Here is an 11,200-nt window from a genome sequence, read left to right as displayed (position 1 = left end):
TTCCCTTCGGGCTTACTTTAGGTAGCCAGGTTTGCATTTATGGGCAAAGATGACCCAGAAGGTAGGGAGAGCTGCTTGGGCTCCCTGGAGGCCCCTTCTTCATGGCATAAGTTGCCTTCCAGCCCAGGCTTATGTGATCTTGCCTGTCAACTGGAGCTTTGCTTTCTGGTTTTAAACTCAAAAGCCCCAAATGGGAGGTGGGTTTTCCCAGGGACCCTGGCTAAGCAGCGCTGCCTACCCAGTTCTCATTTCTGGCTGAGACACAGGAGGCCCTAGCTCTGTGGTTTTCACATGGCAGAGGACACCATACATTTGGGGCTTGGCACTATCCCAGACCTCCAGTGGACATTTCTAAAAGTGGATAATCTAAACTTATTTACTTTGCAAGTATTGCTTAAAGACAAGTTTCTTAGCCCAGAGGACCCATGATTAGAGAGACATCAAAATGTCAGCAGCATCTCAAGCCACAGTGCTGAGAGGCTCTAAGCCTGCGCTTTATTAGACGTGGTATTAGATGTGCTCTCTGAGTGGTGGAACTTGCTGCTTGGCCTCTTTCGGCCCAGTTGCCAATCTGTCAAGGATAAGCCCACCCAGTTCCAAAGATTGGCTGTTCCTGGTTCAAAGATGCACAGGGATGGAGTGGGGAGTCCAGGGAGTCTGGTCCAAGTACAAGCTGAGGGTGCCTGTCCAGTGAAACAGCTGCCAAGCTGGAGGGAGGTGAAGCCTGGTGCGCTGTGCTGGAATCCCTCTGCCAGAGGCCAGGGCGGCACCTGCCAGGGCCTCATTTCTTCTGGCTGGGGGTCAGCTAGGGGCTTTCTTCTGCACTTGAAGGGATCGGAACAGCTGTCTCAGCTGCTCCTTCCGATCATTGACGCAGCCTAGAAAGAATATGAGGCGTTGGTTGCGGTGGCCTGTATACCCTTGTACTAGCTGGTACAAGATGTGGGCAGCAGGAATTGTGTGGCCATGGGTGGCCTACTCCTGTGCTGGGCTGGTCTCATCTCACCTCTGAGTTTCCGCTTTCTCAGGATGGCACCACCCACCTTGCAGAAGGAGGTCAGAGGTCAGCAAATGCCTAAGCTAACTGAGAGCTCACCTGCTGCTTCAGGCACTGGCCCATACTGGCCCCAGATGAGCTTGCTGGGCCAGCAAACTCAGAGTGCCATATACCCCAAGCTGCAGGAGTAGCAGAATTGGAAGTTGACCCGAGGTTGTGTGGAGCCAGGGTCACATTCAGCTGCTTCTTCAGATGACATTGCCCTTGGTTTTGCTCAGTGAAAACACAAAAGCCAGCAGTGCCCAATGCCTAGTAAGTGCTAACTTAACACCTCCTACCCAGCACGTCCAGGAAGTCCATCTCCATGCCAAACGGCTGCCTCTGCCTGCACACTCACCAGGCAGCCTGTTCCCTGCTTGGTCTCAGAGCTGGTTCTTGAGACAATCTTAGCCAGATCTTTAATCTTAGCCAGGCACATTTTATAACACTTATGAGTACTACTGGAATGAGGTGACACTCCATGGGCACAAGGATTGACCTGGAGAATCCTTCTGAGGAACCCCAATTCCACCCTTGCCTCCAAGGCTGCCCCAGATGTCAAGGCCTCTGTACTCTGCCCCGTGCATCCTTGACATTTTCCATAGTGATTCCAGGGAACCTGCTCTAATGCTTCGGCTCTCTCCTCATGCCAAATCTTCAGGTCCAGTGCAAACCCTTTCCTGGAGTTCCAGATTCATCACCGGATTTTTTGCTAACCTTTCACCCAGTGACCCTGAACACATTTCTTACTTGTCCTCAATCATCAGCCTTCTTCCCCTGCCTGCTCCCAAAATAGCTCCTCTCACACCAAACACAAAACCAGAAAACTCGAAAGCGATTCTAGAGAGTTCTACAGAAGTGGTCCTCCTGGCCTATCTGAGTGGCTGCAAATCAGCCAGATCTTCATTCCCACAGGCATCTACGTTTTTTCAGAGTTCAGTATCTGCTGTTGGAGCAACCCATCTTGCAACCAGGAGACAACCTGAGCATTCACCAGACCTGCTGAGTGTGGCAAGAAGACAAGAGAAGAGTCACCTAAGCATCTCAAACCTACTGTGTCAGTCTCCTCGACCACACTGAACACGTGTGGCCTGAGACGCCCCCTGCCCCCCCCCCCCCGCCCAGGCTTGTGAATATCAGACAAGCACTCTTTGAGACAGGGTTTTACTAAGTTAGACTGGCCTTGAACCCACTCTAGTACAGGCAACTTGTGAGATTTATCCCTCAGCCTCCCTAGTGGCTGGGTTTACAAGTCTGTGGTCCTCGGCCTGGCCAGGTCAGCCCCATTCTACTTAAAGTATTAGGGTTTGTTGTGTGCAGCCATGCCTAGTCCTAACTCATACTAAACTCTTTAGAGTATACCAAACCATAAAAGAACAGAAGCAGGTGGATCTCTGTGAGTTCAAAGTCAGACTGATCTACATAGTAAGTTCTAGGCCATCCAGAGCTACACAGTGAGACCCTGTGGCCCAAGAAAAGTTTTAAAAGGAATCACAAAACAAAATGAAAAACAACAAATGAGAAACTTAGGAAAATGTTTACGTTTGATGGATCAGGATGGGACAGGGACCATCTCTTCAGCCATTAATGTTGTGTCTTTACAAATGTAGAAAAAAAAAAAAAAAAAAAAAAAAAACTATAGGCAACCCAGAGAAAACCAGGTACAGGCCGGGCACAGCAGCATACACCTTTAATCCCAGCACTGTGGAGGCAGAAACAGGTGGATCTCTGTGAGTCTAAGGCCAGCCTAGGCTATATAGTTTCAGGACATCTGGAGGTACATAGTGGGCTTTGTCTCAAAAAGAAGAAAGAAAGAAAAGGGGGGGGGAGGAAGGAAGGGAGAGAGGGAGGGAGGGAGGGAGGGAGGAAAAAAAACCTGGCATGTTAGCTCAGGAAGTAGAAACAGGAGGATCAGCAATTCACGACCACTCTGACTACACAGCGAGTTAAAGGAAGCGTAGGCTACACAAAAACCTGCCTAAACCCCACCACCACCACCACCACACCGACAAAAACGTCAACTTCCTGTGAGAACTGGTTCATGGTCCTTTATAAAAGTGATCTACTATTAAAGAGAAATCAGTCCAAAGCCGGGACGGCTTACAAAAGAGGAAATGCAAATTAAAAACTGAAGCCTCTTTAGTAATCAATGGAATTAAAATAATAATGAATTCACTAAGAGGCTTGGGCCTCTTTCTAGTAAGCCTACCCCTTCTGCTCAGTGACTCCACTTCCAGGGAGCCAGAAGCAAATCGCCAACTCCAGTGGATTTCACAGGAGAGGTGGCTCATCACAGGGTTATTTAGAAAAGTAAAAAAAAACAAAAACAAAAAAAAACAATGAGATCACACCAAATGCCCAATGGTAAGAAATCGGCTTGCTAAATGCTGGCACACACGTGGGCTGAAATGCTCTGCAGCTGTGCTGTAAGCACTCTGTAACTCTTGAGATGAGGAGACTAAAGACCAGAATTCAGGGGTTAGGGTTCAGGCTGGCCCATCTCTACAACAGCCTTCTGTGGTCTGTGCAAGCTTTGGGGATAATTTCATCATTCGTTCATTCGTTCGTGGGGCAATCACAGAAGCTATCACGTACTCCAGTAATACACATAAACAACACATGCTTCCCATGGGAAGTTCTTTGTATTCCTGAACGGAGGGAGGGAAGCCACGTGGAAAGTGGAACTCCAAATGCCAGTCTGGTGCCAGATTTACAAAAATATGAATATATGCATTTTTTAAAACTGGAAGGAAACACCAGATTGTTAATGATGGTTGTGTCTGGATGTGTTTTAAATTTTCCTTCTTTAGTTTTCAAATATTCTACAATGAGTGTGAATTTCTATAATCGGGGGAATTTTTTCACATTTCACATACTACCTTGCAGAGTCCTACAGCCTTTAACTTTTCTCATGATAATTTGTTCTCCACCTGAACCTTGAAACCCCCCTCCAGAAACTCAGAAATTTCTCACTATAACAGGCAAGGTCCTACTAGGAGCGTCCAACCGTTTGATGTTGTGACCAGACATTGTCATCTACAAAGTTCACACTTGAGAAGTGAGCAAAAAGTTAGACACACACACACACACACACACAACTTGAATAAAAATCTCGTAACCGTTTTAAGTGAGTATATGATTTTCTGTTGGGCCACATTCAATGCCACCCTTAGTTGCATTTGGTCCCCAGGCTGCAGGTTGGACATGACACCTGTAAGACACGACTCATCTTTATGTTATGGATGAACAGAGAGGTCAAGTTGCTCACCCAAGTCACTCAGCTGGAATGATTGAAGGCTGGATTCATAGGATCTCACGGCTCTGCCATGCAGCCCCAGCCCCCCTCCACTTCCTATGTTTCTGTCCCACTCACTTCCTGTCTGGTTCAGCGTACCTAGGTGAGTGTTGGTCACAAAGTTCCCCATTCCTGATAGGTCAGAAGGCCCCTCCTCTCGGCTGACAGGGCCATCATTCCACATGAGGTCGAAGCCCCCTACTCTCTTCTCCTTTCCTGTGAGCCTGGGGATGCAGAGGGGGAGATAACATGCTGTCAGTGAGGCTCAAAGACAGGACCTGTCCCACCAAAACCAAGTGGCAGATCTGCAGTGGGGTCACGTTCATTTCCTCCTACTCCTCCCGTTGGTAATGTGCGTCCGATTGGTAGTGTGTGCTTTCAAATCTGCCCCTCCCCGTCAGGGATTCACCCACTCCTGAAGCTGGCCCTCTGTGCTTCCTAGGTCTTGGAGTTAGGGGTAAGCAGCCCCTTAGTGAACGCTGTGAGCCAGGTATTTAACAGTTATCTCTGAGTTTCTCCAACAGCCCCAGGGGAGTTATGACGCTCTCTACTCTACAGACAAGGAAACCAAAAAGAACCTCAGAGAGGGAAGTGACCGGCTCAGGGTCCCAGTCAGGAAGCTTTGAGGAGATCCAGCTACACTGAGCTCTTGGGCCTGTGAACGTCTCAGTTTCTCCATCTATGAAATCTGAATCTCAAGCTTCTGGGGCCTCTTCCCTTGGCAAGCGTCCATCTGCCCCATGTAGGGCACAGACGGGGCCCTACCTGGCCTCCATGTCCACCACGTGCAGGGTATCCTCCAGCAGACAGGTCTTGAGTTCATAGTCCTCCTGGCTGCTGGCCGTCAGTGAAGGAGATGCATTGACTTCCAGGAGCCACCTGGGGAGGGCACGGGAGAACGTGGGGAGGGCTGTCAGGGATCTTGTCTACCTTCTGCCAAGAGGTTTCACCACGTAGGGCAAGCCCAAGCGTCTCACGGCTTAGAAAAACACCCAAAAGATGTGCAAACACACCCAAGTGGGGATTGGAAATAATCCCACACAGGGTGCAAGGGCTCAGCACAGCTCTAAGTGCTGTGGTTGGATGATGGTGATACCCAGCAGAGTGATGCAGAAAAATCCTACAGCACCCCATGTCTGTGAGCATTAAGAGACAGCAGTGAAAGAGCTGGAAGAAAGTTACCCCACGTGGGCAGAAACGAAACTCCGGGACGCTGTAAGATCAGTGAGTAAGATCGTGGTGCTGGGGTGGGTTACCTGCCCACGCGCTTGGCCAGGCTACTACACTGCTATTGCTGCATGGCAGGACTAGACAACTAGACCCTATGGCTGGGGACACTGCACTCTGGTTGCAGGACGTGGAGAAGCTAGACTGGGCCTGGATGCTCCCTCCTTGAAGGCTGGCACTTGTGGGGCTGAAGGCACGGTGTGGTGCGGGCTGGTGGAGGGAATTGTTACCAGTCTGCTCCCCTGTAGGTACAAAACACTAGGGGCATCCGCATACCACATAAGGTGTGCCCACCGGCACAACAGAGGCCCCATGGGTCACAATTATTTTTCAGTTGGATCCAAGGCCTGCTCCAAGGAGGGAACCTGGGTTTGATACTGCCAGGCAGGACAAAACCCCATAGTGAGAAGGGCACAAGCCTATTGCTGCTGTTTTGCTAACTGGACACAAAGCCTATAAAAACACCTTCTAAATCTAGATGCTCATACACCCCAGAGTTGCTGAGTTGGCTCCGGTCTGGGGGGCCTCTTTCTGCAGATGGCTGAAGTTACTGGGGAGACTCCTGGGTGCTGAGGAATAACAAGGATTACACTAGCACTGCAGCCTGGTGCTCAGCCTGGGTTGGGGAGGGGAGGGGAGTGAGGGGAGGAAAGGGGGGGGAGGCAGAAGATAGGTGCCAGAGGGGTGCTGTGACGTGCTATCCCCCAGCTATCTCTGTTTGCAAGTCAGAGTGGGGACAAGGGTTCCATGGCCTCCCCCTGAGACAGGAAATCTCTCTGCCACCTTTTGCCTGTGAGTTCCCATTCTCTTGAAACAACTTAGCCATGCTCCCAAGAGCAAAGTAACCTCACTTAAACCCATTGGTTCCCCCAGTTAGACTTGGGTAGAATTACACTCTGTCTGTCTGTCTGTCTGTCTGTCTGTCTGTCTGTCTGTCTGTCTGTCTGTCTGTCTCTGTGTGTGTGTGTGTGTGTGTGTGTGTGTGTGTGTGTGTGTGTGTGTCTGTATCTGTGTCTCTGTCTCTGTCTCTCTCACACACACACCCCTCCCCCCCCTGTTTATCATGGCCTATCTGTGAATAGAAATAAGACTCCTCAAGAAAGGTCTTCCAACATTGATTCAGTTACAATTGGTAGAGATCCCTTTAGAAGAGGTCTGCACCGATTCGATCTCATTTATCCTTTTTTAACAATCCCTTAAAGAAAGACATAGTCAAACCCAATTTACAGACTGGTAAACTGAAACACAGGAAAAGGAAGCATGTCTGAATTTACACAGATAGGAAACAGCAGAGCTGGGATTCAAGCCATGGTGGTCTGCACTGGAGTGTGTAGGCAATCGTGACCCTCACCCCACCCCGGCTCTCTGGGCCACCGCCCACTTACGGCTTGAGGTCCTGGTCAATGAGGATGTCATAGCCATAGAGCTCAAAGCAGTGCTTATCACTGATGATCACCTTCTGGACGCTCTGCAGGCTCTTGATGAAGATATTGTCCATGTCACTGAAGAGCGTCTCCACGGCCTTAGGACCATGCTTGGATGCCAGGTACTGCCTGAAGCGCTGAAGCATCCACTTGCAACCCTGAGGCCCAGGCAGTTGGGTTGGGAGAGGGGCCGAGTTCACTGGAGCCCACCTGATGGTTCTTGAATGAACCCATGCATAGGGTCCCTCAAGCCTGGCAGAAGGGCTCCACCTGAGCCCTGGGATTAGGAAATTTGGGTATGCCCCTCTCTCTGGAGTGAACATCTACATAGCTAAGAAGACAGGCTGTGTCTGGCCCATGACCCACACAGGCGGCTTCTCCTGGTCTTCACTGGTAACCTCTTAGGGTGGAAAGGCAACCAGTAAGCTTCTGTTCCTAGGATTGTGTGAGGTAAGTTCACACTCATCCACGCCCCTGGCTTGGCCCTTAATGCTGAGAAGTCTGAGAATTCTATAGTTGTACCGACTTTCAGGCTATCATATGGATTGATGATAAGTAGGTAGGTAGATATGATAAACTGATGATAGATAGATAGATAGAGATTTATAGCTAGATTGATGATTGGTAGGCAGAATATCTGTTTACCGGCTGATAGGTTGGTTGACCAGTTAGAGACACCTAAGATATGAAGATAGATCACATTTTGTTTAGGAGGTACATTAATCTGATATTCAAATATTGAGGTTCATGCCAAGTGGCTCCCCACTCTAGCCTTGCCTTAGCGCTGCAGATGGGAAAGGGTGGTCCTTCCCTCTCTGGTAAACTGTGGTCTATCTTGGGTTCCATGTCGCTCTGTTGTCCCTCCCCACTTGGCCCAGGAGGAGGGAAGGTGGACAGCTTCCTCACCTTTTTTGGGTGGTAGTCGGGCGATGTCTTCTGCACGGCAACGTTGGTGAGGTGAACATCTGGCAGAGGTTGGTAGTCAAGGGCTAGTGTGGACAGAGAGGGGCAGCCATAGGCCCTGCTGCCCCAAGGACTGAACTGAGACCCTGGCTTGGGAGTTGACAGGGAAAGCAAAAACAAAACAAAAACAAAAACAAAAGCAAAACAAAACAAAACCAGCCAATGTTCACATACATGGGCTTTGCAGTCAGATGGGCCTGGGTGCAAATTCTGGATGCATCTTAGGGGCTGTGGATTCCTGGAGGATCTGGGTGATCTCTTAGAACCTGTTTACCAGGTGTTCTGGCTAGTCTTAATGTCAACTTGAAAAAAGCTAAGAGTTATCTGCAAGGAGGGAACCTCAATTGAGAAAATGCTTCCATAAGATCCAGCTGTTGGGCATTTTCTTAGTGATCAATGGATCACTTAGTGACCATCTCTGGGCTGGTGGTCCTGGGTTCTATAAGAAAGCAGGCTGAGCAAGCGATGGAGAGCAAACCAGTAAGCAGCATCCTCCCATGGCCTCTGCATCAGCTCCTGCCTCCAGGTTCCTGTCCTGACTTCATTTGGTGATGGACCGACCACAGTGTGGAAGTTTAGACCGAATTAGCCCTTTCCTCCCCAATTTGCTTTTGGTCATGGTGTTTCATCACAGCAATAGAAACCTAAGGTACCAGCCTGTTGGCCGGGAGCACACACCCACACACAGTGGCTTCCCAGGGCTATTTGAGGGATTAGATGGAGTGCCTTTTGGGTGCCCCACAAAATACTTCTCCAGTGCCATCTCATTTGCTCCGGAATAATCCCCACGTCATAGGTGGGTGAGACTCAGAAAGGACAGTCACAGTCACTCAGAACCCCTTTCTGGGCATCTCTTTCAGGACTATGCATTGTGGATCCCCAAATCACAGGAGATGACCTAGCACCCCAGGACCTAATTAGAATATTTGTGGGCTGGGGAGGGGGAGGTGCCTGGCCCCTTGCCTGAGTCTAATTCCCCTGCAGCACATTTCTGCCTGTCCTTGGCACATGGAGCAGGGCAGGGCAGTTCCAGCTTCCTGGAAGATGAGAGATCTGTTCATGTGAATTTTCTAGTTGTCATCTTTAGAATTCTTCAAAGGCTCTTTTTTTTTTTTTTTTCTTTCTTTCTCCTGTTTATCTGAGAGGTTTGTTTTTAATTCTCTGTTTTGGAAGAGAGAACACATGACCAACCACGGAACAGGAAAAGGGCCCTTCTGTTTTGTGCTAAATGCTTTCCAAAAAGATCCCAAGGTAATTCACAGAGAAATGGGCATCCTACCCACAAACAGGGAAGGAGCACCGAGCAACCAAATGTAAAACTGCTTGGACCACCTGAGGAGATGCACAGACCCTTCCTCACACTACAGACAAAATCAGCTTCAGACACATTGCAAAATTTTCTTACAAGAGACAAAACTAAAAATTCTTAAAAGTATTCAGGGGTAAGTCATTGTCATTTCAGTTGGGCAGAGTCCCTTAGCTATGTCACCAAAGCACAAACAACAGAAGAAATAGATAAATTGGATTTTATCAAAAATCAAAATCTTTTGTGCTGTAGCAATTTTATAAAAATAAAATAATAATAATAGTTACTATTATTATTAGTGTGGGGGGGTGTGCCCCACACCTTTACCTGGTGAGCACTGCCTCAGGCCATTTTGTTATTTTTGTTAGATTGAGCGGTTTTTTTTTTCCTCCCCAGTTCTGGATCCTCTGTGTTTTCAAAGTTAATAAGTTAATGACTGATGAGTGGCCTTTTACACTGCTTCCTAAACAAAACAAGCTTTTAAAGAGTGGAAATCGGTAACAGCAATTAACGAAAGAAGCAGCCATGAATTCGAGAAAGAGCAGGGGGCGGGGCTCTGTGGGAGGATTCCGAGGGAGGGAAGGGAAAAAAGAAAGGGTAAACAAATCCTAGGGAGACAGTATATTTTAGCATATCTAGCAATAAATGTAAAATTTATTATCTCTTTGGGGGGAAAGAGTGGAAATGGGATTGTTAGCATATCAATCCCCTACACGGCCCTTGTCTCCTTTAGACACCTTCTTGTCAGGGTGTTCTGCATCTCAGCCCCTCCATGTACTTAGTCAGCACCATGCCACTCCTGTCTTAGAATTCAGTCCCCCTGCCCCCACACTCAGGCCTGAGTGTGTCCTATTTGTGTCTATATGTATATACATGCTTAAATTGTTGCATATGAACTATATATTACATATACCAGTTAAGGTCATTGCATTTCTTGGTTTGTGACCAAAAAAAATATTATTTAAATATTTTTAAACATATCAATTTAAAGATTGATATGTTCAGGGTGGCGGCGATAGCTTAGTCATGAAGTGTTTGATGTCCCAGAGTTTGATGTCCAGAAGCCATAGGGGAAACAAGTTCTGGGAATGGCCAGTCATGGTGGCACTTAGGTTTAATTCCAGCACTCAGGATGGTAAATCTCTGTGAGTTCAGGGCCAGCCTGGTCTACAAGTTGAGTATTAGGCCATCCAGGGCTACATGGTGAGACCCCCATCTTAAAAGCCAACCAACCACCCACCTCTGGACACAGTGGAGAGTGCTCGCAGTCCCAGCACTCTCTGCAGGAGACAGGCTGCATCAGTAGGGCTGGCAGCCAGCCTAGGGGAGCAGGGGCGCTCCCAGCCAGGGGAGGCCCCCAGACACACAGGGAGCCTCTGTAGTCCTTTCGGTGTATTTTAACTTTAAGAAATTGAAAACCATTTACAAGCGTGGTACAGTCTCTTAGTGTGCATATTTAGTGCGTGGAGCCTCGCTGGGGTCCTGGAAGGGCGCTGTTTGTTCAGTGTGTCCTCAGGATACACAGGGCTGGGCCAGCAGGCTGGAGTGGCATTCACTGAAGAGGCACTCTGGCAGACAGTGCTCTCTGTGTCTTTTGCGTGTGTTACTTAATTTTACTAAAATTAAAGGCAGCAGAACAAACAGACTAAATTAAGTTGATGGCATGCATGTGACAAATGCTTGTTAGAACTGCAGGATAGAATTAACATACTGTAGGGCGAAAACAAGGGAAATAGCTTGTGAGGATTTTTGTGTGTAGGAGGACCCACACCCTGTCTTAGGGGCAGGCAATGCAAGTGTGTCACTTCAGGCACATCCTTAAAATGAAAGATGAAATAGTGACAGAGAGAGAAGGCTGGCCCAAAGCAGGGTTGGAATGTCTGCTGAGTGCTGCCCCCACTCCCACCCTCACCCCACCCCAGGAAGTCCTGCCAGTTGGCTCCTCCTCC

General features: G+C 48.5%; 1 protein-coding gene across 1 annotated transcript in view; it reads right to left on the bottom strand.

Moving 5' to 3' along the window:
• Positions 1-453: 453 nt before the first annotated feature.
• Positions 454-11,200, bottom strand: part of Ttll9 (tubulin tyrosine ligase like 9) — a 44,653-nt gene continuing 33,906 nt past the window's right edge. The window contains exons 11-15 of the mRNA XM_021194450.1: positions 7,889-7,947; positions 6,944-7,140; positions 5,097-5,210; positions 4,431-4,555; positions 454-878 (exon numbers count right to left, since the gene is read on the bottom strand). Coding sequence (XP_021050109.1) covers positions 802-878; positions 4,431-4,555; positions 5,097-5,210; positions 6,944-7,140; positions 7,889-7,947 — 572 coding nt within the window. The 3' untranslated portion in view covers positions 454-801. The remainder of the gene's footprint in view (positions 879-4,430; positions 4,556-5,096; positions 5,211-6,943; positions 7,141-7,888; positions 7,948-11,200) is intronic.

Source organism: Mus pahari, chromosome 3 (assembly GCF_900095145.1).
Source record: "Mus pahari chromosome 3, PAHARI_EIJ_v1.1, whole genome shotgun sequence".
NCBI classification, from domain to species: Eukaryota; Metazoa; Chordata; class Mammalia; order Rodentia; family Muridae; genus Mus; species Mus pahari.
The sequence above is the reverse complement of the archived record's forward strand: the minus strand, read 5'-3'. Positions and strand labels throughout refer to the sequence as shown.